At 43.4% G+C, this 27,873-nt stretch overlaps 2 protein-coding genes across 3 annotated transcripts in view; one reads left to right on the top strand and one right to left on the bottom strand.

Annotated features, from left to right (window-relative positions):
- The window catches only part of KCNH1 (potassium voltage-gated channel subfamily H member 1), a 396,454-nt gene extending 391,467 nt beyond the window's left edge, over window positions 1-4,987 (bottom strand). The window contains exon 1 of the mRNA XM_060247256.1: window positions 4,721-4,987. Within this exon, the coding sequence (XP_060103239.1) occupies window positions 4,721-4,793 (73 nt within the window). The 5' untranslated portion in view covers window positions 4,794-4,987. The remainder of the gene's footprint in view (window positions 1-4,720) is intronic.
- Window positions 4,988-25,147: 20,160 nt separating this feature from the next.
- Window positions 25,148-27,873, top strand: part of RCOR3 (REST corepressor 3) — a 35,997-nt gene continuing 33,271 nt past the window's right edge. For both annotated transcript variants that reach the window (XM_060247249.1, XM_060247243.1), the window contains exons 1-2: window positions 25,148-25,445; window positions 26,343-26,399. In XM_060247249.1, coding sequence (XP_060103232.1) covers window positions 25,277-25,445; window positions 26,343-26,399 — 226 coding nt within the window. In that variant the 5' untranslated portion in view covers window positions 25,148-25,276. The remainder of the gene's footprint in view (window positions 25,446-26,342; window positions 26,400-27,873) is intronic.

The following is a 27,873-nucleotide window of genomic DNA, read 5'->3' as shown; positions in this document are numbered from 1 at the left end:
AGCAATTTCATCGAATGCCCATGAGTTCTTGCATTGTGAGAAAGGGAGAGAAGTACTTCTTTCTCTACTTTCTCCATCCCATGCATAATCTTGTAAACCTCTATCATGTTACCCCGCAGTCGACATTTCTCCAAGCTAAAGAGCCCCAAGCATTTCAACCTTTCTTCATAGGAAAAGTGTTCCAACCCTTTAATCATTCTAGTTGCCCTTTTCTGGACTTTTTCCAATGCTAGAATATCCTTTTTGAGGTGCGGTGACCAGAATTGTACACAGTATTCCAAATGAGACCGCACCATCGATTTATACAGGGGCATTATGATACTGGCTGATTTGTTTTCAGTTCCCTTCCTAATAATTCCCAGCATGGCGTTGGCCCTTTTTATTGCAATTGCACACTGTCTTGACATTTTCAGTGAGTTATCTACCACAACCCCAAGATCTCTCTCTTGGTCAGTCTCTGCCAGTTCACACCCCATCAATTTGTATTTGTAGCTGGGATTCTTGGCCCCAATGTGCATTACTTTGCACTTGGCCACATTGAACCTCATCTGCTACGTTGATGCCCACTCACCCAGCCTCAACAGATCCCTTTGGAGTGCCTCACAATCCTCTCTGGTTCTCACCACCCTGAACAATTTAGTGTCATCTGCAAACTTGGCTACTTCACTGCTTACTCCCAACTCCAAATCATTTATGAACAAGTTAAAGAGCATTGGACCCAGTACTGAGCCCTGTGGCACCCTACTGCTTACTGTCCTCCACTGCAAAGACTGCCCATTTATACTCACTCTCAGCTTCCTATTAATTAGCCAGTTTTTGATCCACAAGAGGACCTGTCCTTTTACTCCATGACTCTCAAGCTTACTAAGGAGCCTTTGATGAGTAAAAGCCATGACTCCAGCCATGACTCTTCTCCCTTTGGGCCATATTTCATCCCCTCTTCTCAACCCCACTAAATGCTTTAGCTAGAAAAAATACCAACCACTCTAAGCACCTGGGGATTTGCTTCCTCAGATTTGCTCTAGATAGGCTGTATTCTGGGTGATGCGAGAGAAGGGCAGCAAGGGAGAGAAGTTACATAGATGTGTTTTGGGGGATGCCCAATGGGAGAGAATGATGCACAGCAGTGGGTGTTCAAATTGCATCTTCCCAAATGGGCAAATTAGTCCTATCCTACTTGCCCAGGATAATAGAGGGGTTACAGAGCATGTGATTTCATTGTAAAGCCACCCCCCCCCCAATTCAAGTCTTAGAATCTCTAGTTAAAGGATATCAAGAACAGAGTTCAGAAAGACCAGTGCTCAAGACTGTGGAAAGATGCTGCCAGTCAGAGTATGAAAGGCACCAGCCTATGTGAACTGATTGACTGTTTCAGTAGGAGGCTACCTCAGGTCATCTTGATAATAGTTAATTGAACAGCCAAGAATGTGATATTATGATGAATGGGATCCCAAACAGTGCCTTGGTCCAGTACTTGGAGCAAATCATGCCCTGCATTGGAACAGCTTCCAAAACTTCTTACTTCAGCACAGAAGGTATAGAAGCTAAAAGCTCTGTGGAAAAGTTAGGTTTTGAGGAAAGATATGAAAGAAGAGAGATGACAACAGCACCTATGTGTTCTAGGCATAAAGGGCCACAAGGATGAATGGAAGTCATTTAAGTAAGGTAAGGGCAAAAATGGGCCAAAAGCTCAAGTGTCAAAATGCACCCCCCCCCCCATTTGGCTGCTATACCAAAATGTTGCCACTGAATTTCTCTTCAAATAATTATAAGCCTACCTGTAAGCAACAGCTAGAGATAATCCATAGTGATAAGAAGCTACCAGGAAACAGCCAAAGTTGGGGGTTGATTGCAAATCCACCAGGACAATAATAGTTTGCTCTGGAGTACTTGCTGCAGCCTTCTATCAATATTCCTCCCTACTTCATAGCCACCTTTTCTTATTTTGGCTGTTCAATCCAGTAACCAAATGTGAAGTCATATGTTAAGATCTGTACAGGAACTTCTGTGACACCCACTGAAAAATTTCTGTAATGGGAATCAGTTTTGCATCAGGCCTTTTATTAGGGAGGGGGGAATCAAGGAACACCAATTGCTTTGCCAATTTCTTTTAAGAAAATGGCATTTTAAAGACAATATTATTCATCAATTGAAGACATGCAGAAGGAAGTTAGGGGGAAATGGTGCTGATGGAATGGTACATAATGGCAATGAAATAATTTTAAGAAGGAAAACCACTGGCCATTCCTAAGTGAATGACAAATGGTGCCTTTCCTCTTCTCCTAAGTAAATCCTTTCATTTGGGAAGATAAATTGGGCTGGAGTTAAAGGAGACCACCTTCAATTTCAAAGCAATATGCACAGATGACGGGTAACATCCATGATAACATTTTTCATGGAGAAAAATCAAAGACTATTACCTCCATAAAATAACTCCTTTTTTAATTTAGACCATTTCTGGATGTTATTAAAGCTGTATATATTTGTCTTTCACTCTTTATCATTATGTAGTTGAACTTTTTCCAGCAAATTCAGAGGCAGTGTGCCTTCTCAGTTTGGATCACAGCCCTATATATCTCTCATCAATACTTGCGCCAGTAGTCCTTATTCATTCAAGTAGTGGTAATTAATCAAAGTGAAATGAAGAAAGGAAGGAACTAGGTCATAATCCTGCAAACAACACTGAAAATAGCCTTTCTTCATGGCTCAAGGTAAAAGAGGAAGCCTGTTGGAACTTTGCTCATTGTCCCAGAGGAGTATCCATGTTAGTCAGCTGCTGCCAAAACAATAAAGAGCAGCAGCTCAAAGGAGCTGCTTGACAGCACCGTCCTAAGCAGTGTCATCCCCTTCTAGTTCCACGGTTTTAGAAGGATGTAACTCTCCTTAGGATGGCACTGCAACAAATGCCATGTAACATCGTCCTTACTGAGCCAATGCCCTCTTGTATAAAAGATCATTAGGCAGCTCATTGTCCTGCCTGGATGAAAGAAGTGGAACATGCTGGAATTTCATCACAAGGTATAGGATCCCTTTTCTCCTTTGGGTCAGGTCATCACAAGGTTTTTAGAACTGTACACTCACAATGAACAGCCCAATTTCATGCTGAAATAGTCATACTGAAATTGGGTTTAGTTACCTAGAATCAGGTTGCAATTTGGCTCTGCCCAATTGATGTCAGTGTAGTTAAGCTAGTATATGCAGGCAACACATAAAGCTACTTTAAACAGAATCAGAACATTGGTCAGCATTGTCTACTCAGACTGGCAGTGGCTCTCTGGGGTCTCAGACACAGGTTAACACCCACTACATGCAACTTTTAACCGGAGATGCTGGGGGACAGAACCTGGGATCTTCAGTATGCAAAGCAAAGTGCTCTACTACTGAGCCCTAGTCCTGTCCCAAATGGTTTGTGGATAATCATGTTTGCCTAAAAAATCAGGGAGGAGGGAAGAAACCACAGGTCCAAAATCCTTTTTGTCACTCCAGCCTTCCTCATCTTTCCATTTTATTTTTCAAGAGACAGTGCAGACTGTTTAAGAGTGCACCTTATCCACCAAAGGAGCATGCAATTTTAACATTTTTAACAAGAAGTGTTCTGACTCTCATGCCAGTAGCCTATCAACCAGGAACAAACATTTCTGATCATTCAATGCAGTGCCTGAATAAGCTTCACTTCTATAAAATATCATTTCCCTAGAGCAAAAACTTGATTTCTGATAACAACTGGATTCTGTAAACTGGACTGTGATATTTGCAAGATTCTTCTTGCATAATTGAGGCTTACTTGAAGGAATAAAGCAGGAAGAGAGCCGCAGATTGAGATTAGTCAATTGTGACTATACAATGTCAGTATTCGCTTTCAAGAGTATCCCAGGCTAAACATCCTCTTTTTCTGCCCTAGATTGCATTGCAGAAGTATCACTGCTATTTTTTTTAATTATAAACCCCAAAAACCACACGCAGGTCTCAATATATATCTGACATGCACATAAATAAAGGACAGCTTTTTAATCCCTCAGCACTTTAAAACAATAGCCTGTGTGGCTGTTATTCTGGGCAGGTTATCCCAGTTTGGTTGGCTTCAATCTACAGGGCTATGAAACCTGGAAGAAAGCCCATTTAGATCTGAGAGTCTTTCTAGCGGAGGATCTCACCACTGCCTCTGCAAAGAGAGACTCCCAAGTCTGCATAGCACCAAAAGCTCAGTGGGAAGGGAGGGGGCAGCCCCTGAGAAAGGGGTGGAGGAACTGGGAAAGCCCGAAAAGGGAGAGGGTCTCACCAAGGTACGGAACTATAAAGTCCCCCATCCTGTTCTGGGCACCGAGTCTGCAGGCGCACACCTTCCAGTCCCAACAGCTCCGGCTTAGCCGTGATCCTTATCCCCTCCACCCTCTCCCCCCATCCCGAAAAGCACATCCGACCCTGGATGCACCTGCAGCGCCCGCCCGCCCGCTTCGGGGGCCCCAAGAGCTCCGGGGAGTTTCCCGCCTCCCTCTCCCAGTCTTGGAGACATCTCGGCCACTTTGTTCTGCAGGACTTTGAGGCGACGCCTGACTCCGGGCATCACCTGAGCCCGACCGTGGTGCCGCTCATTCAGCCACAGCCGAGCAGCAAGCCCCGGCCAACCTCGCCTCCCGCCCAAGCGCGGAGTCCCGCATTGGGAGAGCATCGTCCCCTCAGCCAGGCTGCCTGCCCGCCTGCCCTCACGCTGCCTTCTTACCGTTGGATCTCCGTACAATGTTCTCCAGGAAGGTATTCTGGGGAGCCACCAGCCCTCTCCTCCCCCCTGCCATAGTCAAGCGCGGTGGCTTCACCGGGGCCGGGCGAAGCTAAGCGCTGCCTCGCCACTCTCTTCTTTCCGCTCTGAGCTCCTCATGGTCCCCGCTGGGAGTCGGGAGGCTTTGCAGCATCAGCTCCTCCACTCACCCTCCCTTGCACTGCATCCCTGCTGCTCCGCGCCACCCGGCCTGGACCTGTCACGCAGCGCTCCCTGCCGGTCGCTCCCTGCCTTAGCCCAAGGCCCGGTCGATGGTTGCTCGCCGCTATGGGTTGGGGAGCTCCTCTTTCGGCGCAAAGGAGGGAACCCAGCCTCGGCGGCAAATCCTGGAGTGCAGCGCCACCAATTGGAGGCCACACACGCGGGGGGGAGGGGGGGCGCGAGACGGGACGCGAACAGGGATGTGTTTCTGTACAGCAGCCTCTCGCTATTGCTGAGTTGTCAGATTCTTCTACTTAATGGAGTTTCAAGTTTTGCACTCAGCTCTTCTGTATGCTTACTCCAAAATTAGTGTTGCTGAGCTGAAAGCGATTTACCTCCTAAGCAAGGTTCTTAGACGTGGCCAGGGGGTTTTTTCTGAGGGAATGTGGCTAAACAGAGTCCTGGAACCTCTTCATGAAAACAAAATCCCACCCACCCACCCCTCAAAAAAAGTTTAAAAGTTAATGAGGGGCACCTGTGTGTTTCTCCTTCATTTCCCTCTTGAGAGTTGCTGCACCTCTTTTTCCAGAAATGCCTGTCATGAGTTTTGCTAGAGTAATTGCACTTGAAATCTCTTAATCCCAGTTCATTTATTTCACACTGGAATCTTCCTTCGAAAGTCTTCTGATGAAGGATTGTCAGGCAGGCATAGTCAGAAACTGTAACAAGGGCAAGACTAGGGAGGTGCCTGCCTCAGATGCACTAAGTTGAGGGGAGCAGAAAAAGTAAATCATGACTAAAATAAGGGTATTATTATTATTATTATTACTCTTGTTATTTATGCATTTGCCTTTTTGCCAAAATAACTACTATGAAAGTATAAGGGGGCACTGTTTTAGATTCTTGTCTCAGGCACAACATTAGTCCCTGAGCCATAGAGTGCCCAGAGAGACTGAAATATTTTCCCATGGATTTCTGAATATCAGGCTTGTGACCATTTATTATTTTATGCGCATTGGTGGATAAGCAAGTGGATAAATCCAAGATGGTACAGCTAATGTTTTTGAGTCCTATAATAGTGTAGATGACTGGGGAAGGCAATGGCAAACCACTCTGTAAAAAGTCTGCCGTAAAAATGTTGTGAAAGCGACGTCACCCCAGAGTCAAAAACAACTGGTGCTTGCACAGGGGACTACCTTTTTTTATAGTAGTGTCTGTGCCCATTGGGGGAAAGTTGGCATCTTAGTTGTTGAAAGCCCTGGTACACAGGTGTGTGATCCCGACAACAGTCCTAAGCAGTTCTACTCAGAAGTCAATCTGGTATTATTACATAAGGCTTACTCTCAGAAAAGTGTTCTTATGATTGCAGCACCAAGAAGCTGCTTTATATTATTGGGATGTCTGTAAGCAAAGTCTTCCAACCAGAGCCGATGAAAAAGAAATACCATTATCTAGGAAGGGGTCACAGATAATGCACTGGATTAGTTTGAGCTGGGAGCTTTAGGTGACAACCAGTGGTGTTCTCCTGTTCTCACTTCAGGCACTGTCTTGTAGTAGACTATTTCCAAAAAACCGTCTGGCTTTGTTGGTCTGTTCTGTGACTTCTTAATGTGGGAACTGTAGTTCCAAGCAGGGCCTGCACATCTACTAGGCAAACTAGGCAGTTGCCTAGGGCGCCGGCAGGGCAGGGGCACCAAATTCAGCCTCCTCCCTAGGTAAATGCCTAGTTTGCCTGCTCTTCAGCCGCTGCCACCTCCCTACCTCCCCCATGAGGTTTAGTTCAATGCCAAGGAACCCGCAGTCGAGCGCCATGCTCCTGGCTATTAAAGATGGCCCCCCCACACCGATCAGCTGAGGGGTGAATGCCTTTAAATAGCCAGGGAGCACGGCATTCAGCCATGGGTTCCCAGGTGTTGAACCACACCTCATGGGGAAGGGAGGGGGGAGGAGGTGTGGGGGGTGGGAGGAGGCATGGGGCAGTGCCAGTGTTGGGGGGAGGTGCGGGGGGTGTTGAGGGGGGGTGGACTGCAAGTTTGCCTAGGGTGCTATGCACCTTAGGGCCAGCCCTGATTTCAAGAATGCTTGCTGTAAATCTTTCAGGCATTAATCCCTGCCGAAGGAACTGGAGCAAATATACTATATTTAGTTTCAGTAGTAGCTGGAAGTTTGTAGATATGTAAGGCAATCAATGGGTTTCCTGTATAAGGTGGTGCATATATCTGGCCATGACAGAGCTGTCAAGAGAATAGACCTGTGTTGTGAAATGGTCCACGCTCAGATTGATAATGGAGAGAAATTTGATGATGTCCAGCAAGAATCTCTCAAGATGTTGTTGAAGACTTTCACAGCTGGAGCTCATTAGTTGTAGATTTTCTGGACTACAGCTTACAACAGCACTACAGAGAAGATTAGAATTCCAGCAGTCATTCCATATGCAAAGAACCTCCTCAGGAAATCTCCATATACAAAAGAACCTCCTCAGGAAAGCTCCTCCACTAACATGTCACAGCCTGGGAAATTCCTACAAGATAATGACTCAGCCCTACCCCACCTTTCTGAGTAGATATAAATTCCTACCATTTCTCTTTCCTTTTCTTTCCTCTCACTTTGACACAAAGAGAACTCTATCTTTCTGTGTTCTACCTCTGAGGATCACAGCTACTGGCAAAACATCAGGTACTACTATGCCAAGACCATGGCCATGCAGCCTGGAAAATCTACAACTAATCTCTCAAGAGGTTTTCCTCTTATCCATCCAAATGTCACCATAGTGTCAAGTCCCGCCTCCAAAACATATAATAACTTGTTTTTGCCATGTTATCATGATGCTTGCTTTCCAGCGCTGGCCCAGGGGCACGGGGTGCCCCAGGCAGGCCCCCCGCTGTTGCCCCCCGCAGTCCTGTAACCCCCCCCACTTTCCCCCTCCTTCCCTTCCCACCCCCTGCAGTGCTTCCCCCCTTCAGGGAAGCCAAGCCTTCTTTAGCAGTCCTTCAGAAGATAAGGTGTACGCCATGCCGCAGCCAGCAGGGCCCAGGTGCAGCGCACTGTGATCGCACCGGGGGGGAGGCGAAGGGACGGGAAAGGAAGGGAAAGGAGGGGCAGGCGGCGGCAGTGGCGGCAGTGGTGGGCAGGTGCATGGGCAGAGGAGGCAGGCAAACTAGGTGCTTGCCTGGGGCACCAGGAGGGGGGGAGTCCAATTTGGCACCCCCACCCTCCTGGCACCCTAGGCAACCGCCTAGTTTGCCTAGTCAGCGAGCTGGCCCTGGTGTTTCCATAACCCTGCCAACAGCATCCATTATATAGGAGGAGGGCACACACTACAATTTGTCACCAGGAATTTATACTACATATAATGGAAGAGAAGAAAGGAATCTGAAATGTGGGGGTGTCATTTTCAGCTGCACTGCTGTGTTTCTATAACATGTAGCTCATGAGAACTTAAAATATATGTTAACCACAGTCTAGAACACTAACATCTGACAAAATAATCATGTTTGGCTTCTGAGTCCCCCCCCCAAAAAAAACCCTGTCTTGTTGGGGGGGGGTGACCTAGTTTAATTAATGCTAAATTTGTTTCCCCTCTCTTATTATTGGATGGATGTTTTTGCTACCTCTGTTTGTTTCCACCTAGTATCTATGGCTGTAGAGAAGTAAATTCTTATTCATTTTCTAAGGGCCTGATCAAGTCCTTATAGAATTTTTCCAGCTCCTTATCTGCAGGGCTGTCCTCTGGTGAGTAATAAATGACCCTCATAGATCTCCTATTGATTTTTGAAAGCACTTCTTCGCTGTCTGTTGTAGCGCCAGTGTTTTTCTTAATTATACTAAATGATTTACTAAATATTTGGTGTAATCATTATTCTGTAAATTGACTAGCAAGGAGCATCACCATATTTTATAATTTTGGATCCATGTGTGTAAATGAACGGGGAAAATTGAAAGAAATCTTCATGTATGCATCTATGATAATGATTGGGGGGGGCATTGTTCCTCAGCTATATATCTGCCATTTTAATGTCATCATAGTGAACTGGCCAATTTTTGATTGATGGATCCTCTCTGCAGTAACGTATTCTGATACTTATTAGCCAGACAAGGCAATAATCTCAGTGATAGAAGTTCCATGCTTCTTTTTCTACAATGGCAAACTGAGATGATAAACTGTTCATTTTCAACTGGCAGTAGAAGTGGAGGATATATTCAGTTTCGTCATTTCAAAACAAAATGCAACATTATGACGTAAACACTAAGATGTCAGGGGAAAGACTGTGAGAGAATCTTCTTCCTCACTATCTAGACTTCTAACTCAGAGGGTAGTATTCCAAATTCCACCTACCTGATTCACTCAGCTCTGCCCATCCAGTATTTCTTTGGTACTTCTGCCTTTATTGAGCTTAAGGTATTCCTGGGGCAAGGGGAAAGTTACTGAAACTGGGCATAGCAGAGCGCTTCAGAGAGGTAAGAGATAATAGTCCTGACCAGGATAGCCCGGGCAAGCCCAGTCTTGTCAGCTGGGCTTTTTTGGTAGGAAAAGCCCAGCAGGAACTCATTTGCATGTTAAGCCACACCCCTGATGCCAAGCCAGCCGGAACAGCGTTCCTGTGTGTGCTCAATTTAAAAAAGCCCTTGGAAGCTAAGCAGGGTCGATCCTGGCAAGTATTTTGAAGGAAGACCTCTAAGGAATAACAGGGCTGGAATGCAGAGACAGGCAAAAGCAAGCTACCTCTCTGATTGTCCCCACTAGAAGTCAACCATGACTTCCAGGCACGCATGCACACACAGAGACAAAATACTCACACAAAAAAGAAGAGATAACTTAAGGGTATCTCAATTTATATAAGGAAGAGTTCATTGTAAAAATGAAATGTTTTAGAACATTGAAAATTGTTCTTAAAGTCATGGAAACTAAAAGCAGATAGACTTGTGGGCATGGCTAGAAGATTATGACATTTTTGCTGATGTGAGGAGTCCGTGAAATTTTGAAGCAAGAGTGTGTGAAATATAGACTGACTTTACTACTTTTATAACATAAAATAATCACATAGTAAATACATACAATTGTACTTCTGGGTATATTTATTACATTTTAAAATATTTGTTTTCTTCAGACTACAATTACAAGCTTCATTCGTTACATCATTACATTAATTTACACCCTAGCTTTCTCCCCAGTGGGAATCCAAAGCAGCTTACAGCAGTCTCCTCTCCTCACAACAACCCTGTAACTTAAGTTAGGATGGGAGTTTGTAATTGACCAAGGTCTCCCAGCAAGCTTCCATGGGAGGAGGGTTCAAACCTGTCCTAGTCCAGCACTCTAAATGCTACACTCTACTGGCTCTCTAGTTTACCACATCTATGTTTGTTCCTGTTGGGAGCATGGGGGAAATATTAAAACTATCCATACTTTTGTAAAGACATTTTTAAATTATTATTTGTGCGTAAAAGCAGTTTTCTCATCATACATCCAGCATAATCCAGCAATACTACTAAAATCTGCAACAACTGGTTAACAGAGGGCAACAGTGAGGTTATTATGAAAACTACAAGCAATTATCCTTCTTTCAGATTACTTCCAAATTGAGAGGGAACTTGTGTGTCTCTCTTGCCCTTGCATCCCAGAAATGCAGGAAGTAGCTGCCTTGGCACAGTTGCATTATTTTAGTGAGTTATTTGAGCCCTGACTCCCTCTACTACATCTGCTGGGCAATACAATTGGAAAGGGGAGGGAGGCCCATTTTTCTCACAAACAACAGACATTTTTTCTGCCTTCCTGGACAGTGGGCACTGTGAGTTGGATACAAATTTTCCTTGAATACCATGCCCACTAACTGTTGCTTCCTCCTCTTTCGAATGGATTCTTGATGACTAAAATCCAGTTTCTGCCCGAGCCATGGGATGTAGACTGTGTTAATTGCTCTCACAGATGACCTCTGGAGGAATCTGGACCAAGTCGGGTGAGTGCTGCTGTTGCTTTTAGATTTGACAGCAGTGCTTGACATGGTTGATTATGATCTCATGATCCAGCACCTCACTGATGTAGGAGTTCAGGGGGTTGCCTCGTGGTGGTTTTCTTCCTTTCTCTGTGGTTGGGGACAGAGGGTGGTGCTTGGTGAACAAGTTTCCTCAAAGCACTCACTTGAATGTGGTGTGCCCCAGGGAGCAATTCTCTCCCCGATAGCATTTAACATCTATATATACCCCCTCACTGAGTTGGGGTTGGGGGTTGAGCTGGGTTGTCACCAGTATGTGGATGACACCCAGCTCTATCTGTTAGTGAACAGTTGCCCAGACTCCGCCCCAGACGTTTGGCTGAGGTTTTGGGGGCTATGGGTGAATGGTTGCAGCAGAGTCAGCTGAAGCTTAATCCAATGAAGACAGAGGCCCTGTACCTGAGCTGGGGTGGATTAGAACAGGGTAGCAGACTTCCAGCCTTGGACAGCACACTACTTGTGCCAGCCCAGAAGGTGAAAAGCCTGGGAGTGGTCCTTGATGCTTCACTTTCTATGGATGCCCAAGTCACTGCAGTTGCCAAGTCAGCCTTTTACTATCTCCAGCAGATCAGGCAGCTGGCATCTCCCCTCAGTACTTAGCTACAGTGACCATGCAATGATCAATTCAAGACTGGATTACTGTAACTTGTTTTACATGGGCTTGCCCTTGGAGCTAATCTGGAAATTCCAGCTGGTGCAAAATGCAGCAGAGTGCCTGCTGATGGCACTGCCTGTATGGGTGGGTATTTGGACAGCGTTACACCATTTGCACTGGCTACCTATTGAGTCCTGGATTCATTTCAAGGTTCTGTCACCAACCTTCAAAGCCCTGAGTAGTCTGGGACCAAAATATCTGAGGGACCACCTCTCCCTGTATGTGCCCCGAAGGGCTTTATGCTCAGAAAATCCACACCTCCTGGTCGTCCCCAGCCCTAAGGATGTTTGCCTAACCTCAACCAGGACCAGGGCTTTTTCTGCCTGGGCCCCAACCTGGTGGAACATGCTCCTATCAGAGTTTAGGGCCTTGCCAGATTTGCTACCTTTTCGAAGGGCATGCAAGATGGAGCTGTTCTGCTAGGCCTTTGGGTGAGGCAGTGAGCATCCAAATTAAATTAAACTGGCCTCTCTTGCTGAAGCACTTTACCTTTGATGGCCCATCTGAAATATGTCATAATTGGTTATCAGTTAGCTGGAAATTGCACTAAAACAATATACCCTTGTCTCCTGCTCTGGACCAGGAGGTTCCATTTGTTTTAACTGTACTGATGTCAGGGCCAGCACATCTCAATTGGCCAAGTAGGTGGCCACATAGGGCATGCTGGTGCCACAGGGGAGGGCACCGGGCACCCCTTCCCCCCCACCGCAGCAGTTGCCCTTGCCACTGTCCACCAGAAGCACTGCAGCCTGTGGGTGGATAGCAGCGGCAGCAGAGAGGGGGCACCAGGGCAGCATGTGCCCTCCTTGGAAGACAGGCTCAGAGGAGTGCACACGCCGCCAACCCACCACTCTCAGGGAGCAGCAGGGTAATAGGGCAGCATGTGTGCACTCCTTAGAGGAGCCTGGCTTCCCTTGCTGCACATGCCACCACCCCACCACTTTCACTTTCCCAGATCTGTGCTACAAGCACAGACCCAGGAGGGGGAGAGTGGCGGTGTGTGTGCTCTTTGGAGCCTACCTTGCCGCAGCTCTGATGGAAAACCAATCCTTTCAGTGCACTTATGTTGATTCACATATTTACAGATATGAGCTGCAAGTTGTCCTCCATTCCCCCACCCATGATGCCCAATCAATATTGGGTCTGCAGAACATATGAAGGCTTCAGCATCCCCCACCATATGGTCCCCGAGGGAACTACCTATGTGTATCCCATGGAATGCAGAGGTAGTAAGCAAATATCCCCCAATCTGTTTCAGACTGGGCAAACGGCTCAGGAGGGAGGTTGAAATCCTTTCTCCATGTGTATAATGTTCCTGATCCAAATAGGGAATCACATAAATAGGAACTGAGGAGTACCCAGAACTCATGTCTGACTGATGCATGGGGTGGGTATTCCAAACCCAACCTTTATAATTTGTAATGTGTAAACTGAGGAGGCTGTGGCACTTTCTCTCTTCCCAGGAGTTCTGTGTGAAGTGAAAAGGATCCTTATCCTCCCCACTCAGTCTTCCACAACGTGTAGTGAACAAATGAGGGAAGTAGGCAGAGTTGCACATTTCCCTCCCTTCTTGTAAACCCTGTGCAAAGTCAGGAACTTTATAGCTTTATGATGACTTTCCATGTAGATAAGAGGCAAAGTATTGAAACAACTGCTGGCAAGGAAGAAAAAGTTTTGATTACCAACTATATATATAGCACATGGCTAGCAGCCTACACACAAAACTCCCAAAAGATTTGAACATCACACCATTTTCTTGTTCCTTTGGAGTAAAGCCCTGGGGAAATTTTTAACTGCACCTTCATTAAATTTTGCCAAGGGTTAGTAAAACTGTTTTTGCAGCCTACATCTGGCCCTCAAGCCACCAATTGGCCATCCATACTGTACTTTATGATACATTTATGTTATATACAGTAGTACTCAAAAGAATAATAATAATAATAATAATAATAATATTTTATTTTTATATCCCGCCCTCCCCGCCGAGGCGGGCTCAGGGCGGCTGACAGGCATGGATAGTATAAGAAAACACAATAGTATAAGAAAACACAATAGTATAAGAAAACACAACCCTATAGCAGGATCATAATATAAGTTATATACATTCTGAGTAGAGTGGAACTGCCAACTCTGGATTGGGAACTGTCTGGAGATTTTGGGGGTGGAGTCAGGGGATAGGAGAGGGCAGGACCTCAGAGGGGTATAATGCTATAGAGTCCACCCTCTAAAACAGCCATTTTCTCCAGGGGATCTGAGCTCCGTCACCTGGGGATAAATTCTAATACCAGGAGATCTCCGGACTCCACTTTAAGGTTGATAACCCTAATTCTAAGCACTCAGAAAATTCTCAGTCCAACACTCTGTCACACAGTGGCCAAAAAACCAGGTGCCATCAAGAGGTCCACCAGTAGGGCCAGGACACTAGAACCCCTCCCACTGTTGCCTCCCCACAGACACCAAGAATACACAGCATCGCTGCCCCAGACAGAAAGTTCCATCTATATCTTGTGGCTAATAGCCACTGATGGACCTCTGCTTCATATGTTTATCCAATCCCCTCTTGAAGCCATCTATGCTTGTAGCTGTCACCACCTCCTGTGCCAGTGGATTCCATGTGTTAATCACTCATGGGGTGAAGAAGGACTTTTATCCATTCTAGCCTGACTGCTCAGCAATTTTATTGAGTGCCCATGAGTTCTTGTATTGTGAAAAAGGAAGAAAAGCATTTATTTCTCTACCTTCTCTATCACTTGCATAATTTACTTTTTTAGCTGAAGTAGCTAGCTTCATAGCAAAGAAAGTGCCAGCACCAGCAGAGGCCTTGAACATAAATGCCACCAAGATGTACAGAAATGGTACATAGCTACACCAGCCATGGCATAAATTCCTACAAAGCATATTAAAAAGATTGGCAAAGTCAGGGCTTTTTTTTTTAGCAGGGACGCACAAGAATGCAGTTCCAGCTGGCTTGGTGTCAGGCGTGTGGCTTAATATGCAAATTAGTCCCTGCTGGGCTTTTTCTACAAAAAGCCCTATGTAAAAGAATGGTGATAGCAGGGGCATGTGGCCTAATATGTAAATTAATTCCTTCTGGGCTTGTTCTACAAACAAAGCCCTGAGCAAAGGTAATTATTTTGCTAACGTGAAAACCCAGAAAACAGAATTATTCAAGAGGGCTTTTCTGCACAGGTAATATTATTATTTATTAAATTTCCAAATTGCCTTATCCTGGCCAATGCTCTAGGTGATGTACAACAAAAGGTACACATAAAATCAATAAAACCAGTAACTTAAAACAGTTGCAACCCAATGAACATACTTGTGAGGAAAAAGCCCCCTACTTTTCATACATATGGACATTGTGATCACCAGTATGGTTGCCAGGGTGCCTGGAGATTTGACTCTCATACATCTGATCTAAGAAGTGGACTTTGCTTACAGTTTCTAAGGCTTATGTGGATACTATAAGCCTCAGCTTTGCAGCAGCATTCTACAAATGAGCTGCCAGCTACTCCTTGTGTGCCCAGTCTTGGCCATTGCAGTGGCAGAAGCCACACCACCATGAACTGTACAGGCAAGCAGTTTCTAGCCTGTTTTCCATGAACCAAGGGCTAACACCACCAGAGTCCATCTTCCTGCCAGGCTGGACTTCATTCCCTCATAGTGGAAGGCTCACGTACACACCCTGTGTCACCCTTGGCTCGCAAGCAACCCATCTGCCCCATGAATGGATTAACAGCTCAACTAATGTTCCTGTTTGTCTAACGAAACCCAGAACAAAGACGGCTGCTCAGAAGATGATGAGAAAAGAGGAAGAACATCTCCTGTCACAACTAAGTCTTTTGTCCACACCGGGGATACCTAGGTCAATATTTGATTCCCTATTGTCACCTTCCCAGATAACCCACTTAATCCCAAGTACCTAGCCATTTCCATACTGACACCCTTGGAGCCGCCCCAGGCCTTATTGCAACTTGGAAATTTCCAGGTTCACAGGACTAAGGTGAAGTTCATTGGTTAAAGCTGACACCCAATTGGATGTCACCAAAGGACTCACCATTGGCTCTGCTAATGTCCAGCCTTCATGGTCATCACAGAGCCTCCCATCTCTCCTCCCCGTCACCTCCCAGCCCCTAAGGGGTCTAAGGGAGTCTATTTAACCTCTGACCCAACTCCACTCATGTGTGCATCTAACAGTATCCCAGTTCCGCTGTCTAGATCCATCCCCAATTCTGGCCACAGTTTTGGGTCCATTTCCCCTGTCCTCTTATGTCGCCATTGGAACCTTCCTCGAAGACTATGATGGTAAATATTACCCTGTGTGTCTATCCTTATATGTTCCCCTATCAATCTATCTGTGTTTCTTAGACCTGTGTGAATGTGTGATTGTATTGTATTTTTATCTTGTGTGGAAGAACTATTATTCTAAATAAATCACAATTGATTTTATTAAATTAGAGTCCTTTTATTGAGCATTTACCCTCTGGATGGTTGAGCCTGGTATAAATTGGTAAAAAGATTCCTAGTGAGCCAGGTGCCCACCTAACTAATTCCCCAACCTCGTTTTGAGGGCATTTGGCTTAACATACTTTATAGTGTGATGTAATTCTTCTATTCCAGGCATTGGGAGCAGTTCCCCCCTTAAATAGAAGGGGGAAGGGGGTGCCAGCCCAGCAGCCATCTCTGTCCTCAAACAAAAGCCTGGTGGAACATCTCTGCTTTGCAGGCCCTGTGGAATTGTAAAAGATCCCACAAGGCCCTGGTGTCTTCCAGCAGAGAGTTACACCAGGTTGGGGCCAGGACTGAAAAAGTCCTGGCCCTTGTTGAGGATCACCAGTAGATTTTGACCAGTAGAATGTAGTGCTCTTCCAGGAACATAGTGGAGAAGGCAGTCCCATGGCATAGATACATCGGTCCCAGAACACTCAAGCCCTTAAAGGTCATAACCAAAACCTTGAATCTAACTTGATACTCAATCGGAAGCCAGTGTAGCTGACGCAGCACAGGTAGAATAGGTTTGCACTGTACAAAATGATTTTCAAACTTACTTGGATAAGTGATTAGGAAACGTGGTCTATGCTGCTGTGCAGCGCTTACTGTAAGTAGGATTCTGTTAAGAATATTTCACTCTGCTTACTGGGTCATGTTAATACTTATGCTCAGGGCTTTTTTGTAGAAAAAGCCTAGCAAGTACTCATTTGCATATTAAACCACACACCTCTGACACCAAGCCAGCTGGAACTGCATTTCTCTGTGTTCCTAATTTTAAAAAGCCCTGCTTATGCTATCCTTTAGTTCCTTCTTCTTGGTTCTAGACTTCTACAATCCTAACGCATTGCTTACTTAGGCATGCCAGCCCCCAGATTCAGGTGGGGAATCCCCTGGTTTTGCAGGCTCCTCCCCACTGCCAGCCAGCTGGCTGGGGGAAGCCCCACCCCAACAGTGCAATCTGTTTTTAAACCTCAGCAGGCTTAAATGATCCTTGTAAATTGCTTGTGTTTTGAACTGTGTGCGTGCCTTTAAATCTCAGCAGGAGGAAGCTGCATAGGCAGGGTGAGCAGAGAAACCTGGTTCTTCCCAGTGAATGTGTGAACCATGTGAGAAAGGAAGAAAAGCCAGTACAGTCCATCTGTTTGTTTTGCATTGTTCTCAGAAGTTGTGTGTATAGTAAAATGGAGTTAACTAGAACCTGATTATGGAATGGAGGAAAATCCACCCCCTAGGCTGCTCTCCTTTTATTTTCCTGCTAGTCAGAAGAAGTTGGTTGAAATACAGCAGATGGTTACATTAAGGAACTCCCATTAATAAATTGCCCCAGTGAGATCACAAAAGTGTGTGCTTGCAAACTGTTTATTTTGGCTGCTGTGTGTGTTCACTTACATTTAGTGGAAATGCAGCTGCTGAGGAAATGATGAGGAAATGAAGACTGTATTCAGGAGAACTGCACTGCTGTATTTTTATTTAGAAGATTGCAGATTTATTCCCCGCCCTTCTCTCTAAATCAGAGACTCAGAGCGGCTTACAATCTTCTATATCTTCTTCCTCCACAACAGACACCCTGTGAGATGAATGGGGCTGAGAGGGCTCTCACAGCAGCTGCCCCTTCAAGGACAACTCCTGCAATAGCTATGGCTGACCCAAGGCCATTCCAGCAGCTGTAAGTGGAGGAGTGGAGAATCAAACGCGGTTCTCCCAGATAAGAGTCCGCATACTTAACCACTACACCCAACTGGCTCTTATTTTAATGAATGGGAAAGTCTACTGACTCCACCCTCAAAGTATTTAGGCTCCACTCCCCAAATCCCTAGATATTTACTGAGTTAGACCTGACAACCCTATGCAGTTTATCGAATGTCCCATTTTGTTGATTGTACTGACTCAGTATGTGTAATTCACTTTGAGTACCTGTGAGAAAGTTGTCTATAAACAATGCAAACAAATAAATAAACTGTTGAACAACACCTTAGTGAAACAATAGTGGACTAAACGTGCAAGACTGTGAAGTGGGATAATTTGTTTCTTAAAGTACCTGCGTGCAATCTGGATGAAAGAATTCATTACAGACTGTTTTCTCATGATTTTGGTTTATGAATCAATAGCAGATTCTTAACCTTCAAAAAGTGCCTGCATGCACTTTGATTTATTTTTCTGCAGACTGTTTCAATTCATTTTAGTGCAGACTGGGAAAAGAGGTTATGTCTAAGTGCCTGCATGCACTCTTGTGTTTCATATTGCAGTCTGTTTAAATGTAGAAGCTTTGGAATATTAAAGTGCCTTTGTGCACATTTATATTGTTCATCTTAGATTATTTAGAAGTAGAGTCTACTCAGAAGTAGAGGCCAAAGGTTTTTCCTATTACATATAAATGTTTTGATAGTATTGTGTCACCCTGATGTTTCTTTTATTATAGTTTTGCTTAAACTCAGGGAGCCCCCCCTTTTTTTCTATAGGTTGAAACTTGAAGGCATAAAAATGGAGGAAGGACTCCCAACTAGTTTTACAAACTGACTGTTCCTAGGAAGAAAAATATCAGGTTAACTAGAAATAAGAAAATATAAGATTAAATGATCCTATACTAGAATATTTCCCTTTCGCTACATAGGAGTTCATTTTAATATTTCAGCCCTTCACCATTAGCAGTACAAACGTTTTACAAAGCCACCATCCCACCCCCAGGCATATTCCTAAACTCACGCTTTGCTGCAGCATTCCAGCCCTCTCTTAACCTTCTTGAACAGTCTTCACATTGCAAAAGCCCTAAGTGAATTTTTGAAATGGTCAAGAAATCCTCAATAAATTTTTGTTCCCCAACATAAGCAATCCAGAAGGATACATGCCAGTTAACTTGAGGCATTTAGCCTCATGTGCATTTGCTTGCATTCTGTATTCAATTCAACATTTACCAATGAAGAGAACTTTGACTCTTGAAAGTTTATATCCCAAAAATCTTGTTGGTCTCTAAGGTGCTACTACTGGACTCAAATCTAGCTGCACTTACATCAGAATTTATGCCGCAGGCTATAGGAAATACATTTTTCATTTGACTGCTGAGGCCTCCTGATTGTTAGACAACTAGGTCTTTCCCTTCCCCCTTCCATGTTCTTTTTCTCTCTTTTTCACAGACAGTATTATTCACTGAAGGTCTTCTCGCCCTCTTATCTTTACAAAAACAAACCTACCCTGTGCTTCCTAGGAACTTAGGTTGCTACAAAGACAAACAGGACTGACTGAACTTGAGAACCAGGGTAGCACATCATTGATGGGAATTCCTGGAGGGCCTGATAGCCCAGAAATTGAGGGGGGAAGGGGCTTGTAAATAAAGGAAATACCACAAAAGTACCATAAGTTTCCAGCAATCTCTTTTTCTTCCAATCAAAACAGGTCAACTAAAATGTTTTACACCCCTGAGAACTTCTGCTGTACTCCCCTCCCTTTTCTGAATGTAAAACAATGCCGAGAGACCCTCACAACAGAAGACCAGGGGGTGTAAACTACAAGAGGACAGTGGGACTCAAGCAGCCTGGCAGCCTGGGGAAAGGGGTAGCACTGTATTGTTCTGTATGATACTGATGAGGGATTGTTGTTTCTGACACAAAATTCTTTCAGTTGTTTTGAGCGGTGCCCTCTTAAGGGCAACGTTTCATTAAAAAGCAAAATTGTAATATAATTTGTTTACAAGAAGTGCACATTAAACAAAAGGATTACAAATTTTTATGGAATAAACAATTGGGGTTAGAATTTTTTTCATTGGCTGAACAGAAGAAAAGGGGAGTGATTTTTTTATATTAAACAAGAATTGGAGCCAAAATTAGTGTTTAAAGATAAAGATGGAAGATTTGTTGCAGTAGAAGTAATATTAAATGCAAAAAAAAAAAAACGTTATTGGGACTGTATGCGCCTAATGGTGCAAAGGATGCTTTTTAAAAAGACATTATACAACAATTTGATGAACTGACTTATGACCAAGTTTTGAAAATGGAAGACTTTAATGGAACAATTAAGAACTCACTGGATAGGTCTGGGGGGGGGGAGGAAATAATAACAAAGAAGGAAAATTGCCAAATTTTTTTGAATTGGTCAAACAAGAAAATTTGGAGGACATATGGAGGAAATTTAACCCTGAAGTGCGGGACTATACCTTTTTTTCAGCAAGACATAAAACTTTTTCCAGAATTGACATGTTGTGAGGCACTAAAGACTTAGGCCTTATAACAAGAAAAATAGAGATTTTACCTAAAATTGGGGCTGACCATAACCCAATAATGTGGATTACAAAATTGTCTCAGAAGTTGAGAAGATGGAGATTGAATGAAGATTTACTATAGAATAAAGAAATAGTGACATACCTAGAAAATGAAACTAAAGCTTTCTTTCAAATGAATGACAAAGAGGATATAGAATTTCAGACGGTCTGGGATGCCTATAAAGCAGTAATGAGAGGAATATAGATTACTTTAAATAATAAAGATAGAGCAAAAGAAAAACAGTTGTTGGACATTCAAAATGAAATAAAGAAAAAAGGGGAGTTGAGAAAAAGGCCAGGGAAAAAGAAAATTATAAGGGAAATTACAATATTACAAACACAAATGAGACATTTGTTAAATAAAGAATTGTAATGGAATTTGAAAAGACTGCAGCAGAAATCTTTTGAGGGAGCAAATAAACCTGGAAAGTATTTGGCTTGGCAACTGATGAAAAAGAGAGAAAATAAAATTATTAATAAAATTGTGGTAGATGGAAGAGAGGTGGTTAACCAAGAGGGAATAAAAAGAGAATTTTGTAAGTATTATGCCAAGTTGTTTAAAGGTGTTAAAATAAAGAAAGGAAAGATGGATGAGTATCTATAAAAAATAAAAATAGAACCCTTAACAGAAAATATGCAAAAAGTTTTGAATGATCCAATTGAAAAAATAGAAATTGAATCAGCAATTAATGCAATGAAAAATGGAAAGGCACCTGGGCCAGATGGATATACAGCTAAATATTTTAAAACCTTTAAAGATGAGTTAATACCGAAATTGCAGAAGTTGATGAACATGATAAGAATAAAAGGGAAAATACCAAATACATGGAAGGAAACTGTTATTTTATTGATACCAAAGGAAGATAGAGGTGTCACGAATGTAAAAAATTACAGACCAATTTCGCTATTAAACAATGACTATAAAATATATACAAGAATCTTGGCAGAACGTCTTAAAAAACATTTGATAAATTTTATAAAGGAAGATCAAGCGGGGTTTCTTCCCAAAAGGCAAATAAGAGAGAATATCAGAACTGTTGTAAATATTGTAGAATATTATGAAAGACATCCAGAAAAGGAAGTAGCATTATCCTTTGTAGATGCAGAGAAAGCATTTGACAATTTAAACTGGGACTTTATGTTTGCAGTAATGGAGAAAATGGAGCTGGGAGAAAGCTTTATAAGAATGATAAAAGCAATATACACTGAATAACGTGCAAGGCTATGTATAAATGCAGATCTTACAGAAGATATGATAATTAGCAAAGGTACAACACAAGGTTGTCCACTTTTCCCATTATTGTTTATAATGACTCTTGAAATATTACTGATGCAGATCCAAGAAGATAAAGAAATAGAAGGATTCAAAATAAAAGGATTTACTTACAAATACAGAGCATTTGCAGACGATATAATGTTTTTAAATGAAAACCCCATACAAGTCACACCTTTGTTGTTAGCCGATATACAAGAATATGGGGAGTTGGCGGAACTATGTATTAATAAAGAAAAATCAAAACTTATATGTAAAAATATGCAAATAAATAACCAACAAGAATTGCAGAGACTAACGGGCTGTGAAGTTACCTCCAAGGTAAAGTATTTGGGTGTGGAGATAACAATGAAGCATATTGATCTGTTTAAAAATTATTATGAGAAGCTACGTACAGGATGAACATATGTTAAAATGGAATAAACTTAATTTGTCATTGCTGAGTAGAATAGCTGCAATTAAAATGAATATTCTACCAAGAATAATGTATTTGTTTCAAACTATTCCCATTGTGAAAGATAGTAAACAATTTGATAAATGGCGAAGAAAAATTTCAGAATTTGTGCGGGCTGGGAAGAAACCAAGGATCAAAATGAAAATTTTGACAGATGCAAAAGAGAGAGGTGGATTTCAACTACCAAATTTAAAATTATATCAGGAAGCAGTTTGTTTAATGTGGATAAAAGAATGGATAACGCTGTTAAACAAAAAACTCTTAGTGCTAGAAGGTCACGGAAATAAATTTGCCTGGCACGCGTATTTGTATTATGGGAAAAAAGATGGACGTTTTTTTCTCTCACTATTATATAAAAAATAATTTGCTAAATACATGGATGAAATATAAGAAATATGGAGATGAGAGAAGACCGTTATGGATAGTGCCAGCTGAATAAAAATAACGGCTGAGATAGGTGAAGAAAAGTGGTTATCATATAATCAATTATTAAAAATACAAAGTGGCAAAACAGAATTGAAAACAGCTGAAGAATTGAATAATATATATGATTGGTTCCAAATGCAACAAATAAAGAGTTTGGTGGATAATGATATCAAAACTGAAGGAATAAGAAAAGAACAAACAGAAATGGAAAAAGTTCTGCTTGGAGATAATGAACAATTTCAAAAATATATAAATTACTTTTAAAATGGTCTGCGGAGGATGAAGTAGTGAAATCTCAAATGATTAAATGGGCAACTAATGTAAATATAGAAATACAGATGGAAACTTGGGAATACTTGTGGAAGAATTCTACGAAGCTTTCGACGTGTCATAGTATTAAAGAGAACTGTTTTAAAATGATGTATAGATGGCATATGACTCCTAAAAAATTGGCAAAGATGAATAAGATGCCAGACAGATGTTGAAAATGTAAAAAACATGAAGGTTCTTTCTATCATATGTGGTGGATCACTGTGGGTGAATCAGTTCTGAAGACAGTCCAGCAGTTCAGCTACCTGGGGTGCATCATCTCCTCAGATGCCAAGATCGACAAGGAGATTGACAACAGGCTGGCAAAGGCAAACCGTGCATTTGGCCGATTGCACAAAAGAGTGTGGAGCAACAAGCATCTGAAAAAAGGCACAAAGATCAATGTTTACAAAGCGGTTGTGATGACAACCCTCATCTATGGCTCCGAATCGTGGGTTTTATACTGTCATCACCTGCGACTCCTTGAGCGCTTTCATCAGCGCTGCCTTCGCACCATCCTCAACATCCACTGGAGTGACTTTGTGACCAACACTGAAGTCCTCAAGCGGGCAGAGGTTACCAGCATCGAGGCACTGCTGTTGAAGACGCAGCTGCGCTGGGCAGGGCATATTTCTAGGATGGAAAACCACCGCCTTCCCAAGATTGCCCTGTATGGCGAACTCTCCACCGGCCATCGAAATAGAGGGGCACCAAAGAAGAGGTACAAGGACTCCTTGAAGAAATCCCTTAGCACCTGTCACATCAACCATCACCAGTGGTCTGACCTAGCCTCAGATCGCAAAGCATGGAGGCACACCATCCACCAGGCTGTCTCTTCCTTTGAGAACGCACGCATAGCTGGTCTTGAGGACAAAAGGAGATTGAGGAAGAATCGCACTGCTACAGCACCAACCCCAAATCAGACTTTTCCCTGCAGCCACTGTGGCCGGACCTGCCTGTCCCGCATTGGTCTTGTCAGCCACCAGCGAGCCTGCAGCAAACGTGGACTATTGCACCCTTCTTAAATCTTCGTTCGCGAAGCCAAGCCGAGAGAGAGAGAGAGAGAGGGTGGACTTGTGAAAGAGCAAAAAAGTATTGGCAGATGATTCAGCAGGAAATTTCTAAGATCTTGGGATATTAATTTAAGAAAGTTGCAGAGACTTTTCTGTTCGGATTACAAATGGAAAAATTTCCAAAAGAAGATAAACTGTAATTTGGTACTTGCTTTCAGCTGCTAGGACAGTTGTGCAAGCAAGAAAAAATACCAGAGAAATGGGATTGGATTATAAAAGCTATGACATGGAGTGAAATGGCCAAATTAACAAGAATATTAAGAGACTATGATTTAGAAGTTTTTAAGACAGAGTGGAAAAAGTTTAGAAGATATGTAGAAAGAGTGGAAAATAAGAGTGGACATTTTTTTATAATGATTAAGTTTTAGAAAGCAGAAGAATATAAATTTTTGTTTTAATAATTAAGGGAACCTTTAAATATTAGCATTTTAAGTAAATAACACCGGCGGGGGTCAAGTAACAGGGGGAGGGGTGGGTAGAAAGTAATATATGGGATAGATGAAAGAAGTTATTAAAGATGTAAGAAATAGATTTATTACCATATGTTACCAATAAAATTGTTTTAACAGTAAAGCTGGAAGTGGCCTGGGCCTCTCTGACCTCCTAAGGGGCCAGTGTGCTCCCATGCCCTTCTACATACCACTACTGATAAGTATTTTTGAGTGACAGTCCAATAATTTAGATACAAGAATTCTAGACTACAAGGTGTAGTTTCGAGAATCTTCACATATGGATGTATATACAGAAGCCTCAAGATGTATCTCACATTCTGTACACAATGGAGAGTGACTTGATTCCATCCTCTGCTAGGTGTAGAACTTGGACAGCACACAGCACCGTATGTACAGGCAGAGCGTCTCAAAGGAATGTATCGCTCTCTTCAGCTGAAAAGTATGCCTGAGATAACCCGCTGCCACCAAGAAGCTGAAGGTTGCACACTCATCATATGAATGCATCCACGGGTTGCTCATTGTTTATCTCTCCCCCCTCCCCCAGCGGCCCAACATAGGAGGAAAGAAGCCTCTGATGATCAAGACTCTGCGTAAAATTCTCAGACATCCTTCCGCCGCGACCAGCGGTGCAATAGTCCCCCTTCGACCCGCGACAACCACGCACGCTCTCGCCGACAGCAAAAGACCGGCCTAAGCCAGACAAGGCGCGGCACAAGCGAGTCATACACAACCGCCCGGGCCTGCACCGTTCAACGTGCGAGACTAGATCCGGCTGGGCCGTCGCGGAGGGATCCCCGACCCGTGGGCGGAGGAGGGGAACAGAAGAGAGGTGGGGAGAGAAGGGAGGAGGCGCCGGCGCCGCGGCGGCCAGAGCCGCGGGGGGGCGGGGGAAAGGGGCACCAACATGGCGGCTCCATATTAACTTTCTCCCCCGTTCGGCAGCCGCTGCCGCCGTCCGCCGCCCCCTCGCCCTGGTTGCCGTCATGCCGGGCATGATGGAGAAGGGAGCCGAGCTCCTGGGGGGCGGCAAGAGTAGGACGACCCCCAACGGCACCAAGAACGGCGGCAGCCCCGGTTCCAACGGGCATTTTTCCGAGGCGGAGAGCAGCGGCGGCGGCGGCGGTGGTGGCGGCGACAGCGGTGACGAGCACGGTGCGAGCTTTCTCTCGTCTTGCCGACAGGGTCGCGTTGGGCCTAACCTCGTCACTGCGCACGGGCTGGCTGCGACTGCATGGGGCGCGTGTTGTGCGCGCGTGCAAAAAGTGTGGCGAGAGGGAACGCGCGAGAGAGACCAGGAGGAGGGAGGGAAAAGGAAGTGTGAACGTGTACATGTGTGTCTGTATGTGCGTGTGAGAGGGCGCGTGCGCGAGAGCGGCGGAGTGCATTGCCGCCATCCGTCTGTCTGTACCGAGGGAAGAGGGTGTGCGTTTTCTCAATGGGCACATGTGACATACACCCGCAGCCCAGCGTTATAGGTTGCGTGTAGAGTACGTACAGGAAAGCCTTGCAAATTATTACATTGTGTGCATCTGCAGGGTCTGCCATAAACAGCTGTGTGTGCAGGTCTAGCTACGTGCAGCGCTGTGAATCTTGACTATGTCTGTCTCTGTTAGAGGCACGCTCCGGAGTTCACCCATGGAACAGAGTGCAACATCAGCACGATAAAGCAAAGGGAATGTTTTTGTAGAGCCGCATGGGTTCCTCCCCCTCCCCTTTTAAATTTTCTTTTAAATAATTGTCACTCTTCGGAAATTATTGCCTACCTAAATCTGTGAAGAGGAAGTAGGTTTTTCTTTTTCCGGTGTGGGAGGGGGGGGTCATCTTTTCTCTCTCTTCACACTTGTTCCAAGGGGTGATGGTTTGACAATAGCCAGTTTCGCATGCAGTTTTTGCATTGGTGGTCTTTTGATGGATTTACTGTGATTATCCGACCTGGATCACTGAATCTATACAGATAATTGTTTAAAGATCACACTTCCATCTCTGAAGAGAGGCGTCTTCTCCCCACCGCCCCTCTAAGAGATGCATTTCTTTTTTCTTCCATTGCAGATGTAGGAATGAGGGTCGGAGCAGACTATCAAGCTCGCATCCCTGACTTTGATCCTGGTAAATAGCTTGGTTATTATAATACTAACCTCATGTCTTGTTGCTCTTTTTAAAAATGGGAGTTATTGCATGTAATGATTATGCTGAGATGGTGAATGAGCTTGCATTTAGTTGAGACAGTATGTGACTTGCATTTGTGAAGGTTAAAGGTGTGGGATTTTCTCTCTGTTTTTGCCCTTAAGGTTTTGTGCTTCTTATCTGTGGTCACTGAAGCACCACACAATTAGTTTTTGCTTTCTGAAGGCTGATGGGGAAAGGCCTCAGTTATATGGAAAAGAAGGTTGCGGGGTGGGGGGGAGGAAATGGGATGCTATAAAGATTTTCTTTAAAAACTTTCTTGTGCTGGATCTGCAGTATAGTGGAGAGAATATTTTATTTTGGGAGAACCACTGACAGTTTATATAGGGGGCTTGATTTTTCCTTATGTGAGATTTTGAAATTCTGGTATGTAGATAATACTTATGTTAAGTATATGGCTATTATACAGAGTGACTTGCGCTCCTTGGTACTGATTTGTCAAGTCTTGTAGTTTCACCTCAGAACATTATTTTCTGAACATCTTCTCACTTATTACTGTGGCCACAAGGAAGCACTGTTGGCCATCTTGTATTGAGACCTGTACCCCATATGTCAGTTGATTTGTGATGCCATTCTGGCTCTCCACAAATTGGAACTTTCAGTAGGAATTTTGTCTATGTTATGATTTTCTTACCTTGAAGAGAAACTTATCTTTAAGGGGTTATTACATTTTTAATAACATGGGTTTTAGGATCAGCATGTACAATGAAATATCCTGTTAATTCTAGGTTTCTATTGCACATGTTGTGAAAGTTAATACAATATTGCAGTTTTCATCTTGGTTGACTGTATTTAAGGTCATGTGCATAGACTATCAAAAATTGTTAGATTGTCTATAAGCATACTGGGTTTTTCTTTCTCTTCCTTGATAAGGAAGTTTCTTTTTGGTACAAAAATGGGAAACAGAAAATGCACTGAAAGTTTATTTATTTACGTTATATTTATATCCTGCCCATTCCATACAGACTCAAGGCGGCTAACAGCATAAAATATACAATAAACAAAACAATATTAAAACAATCAGTTAAACAATGGTGCTAACTTCAGGCAGATCATATAATAATTTCTTTCTCACACGCACAGATCCTGGGCAGTTAGTAATAAAAGCGCTATGGATCCAGATGTGATGGCAGCCCTCTCCCATTAGATATTATATGCCATCCAAAACAGTTCAGTCTTGCAGGCCCTGCGGAAAGTAATTGGCTTTTGTTAAATGGTGAATATTAACTAAACTATCAATAAACATATATTTAACAATGAAAAGTCCACTCTTTTTAAAATGGTTGTTGTAGAATAAAATCGCCATGAGCTGACTATTGTGACTTGCCTTTCAAAGCCCACAAAATATTTTGAAACTCATTGTTTAGATTATGGCTCAATCCACATTTTCAGAGCT

Source organism: Heteronotia binoei, chromosome 1 (assembly GCF_032191835.1).
Source record: "Heteronotia binoei isolate CCM8104 ecotype False Entrance Well chromosome 1, APGP_CSIRO_Hbin_v1, whole genome shotgun sequence".
NCBI classification, from domain to species: domain Eukaryota; kingdom Metazoa; phylum Chordata; class Lepidosauria; order Squamata; family Gekkonidae; genus Heteronotia; species Heteronotia binoei.
This window is presented reverse-complemented; position numbering and strand designations above follow the sequence as displayed.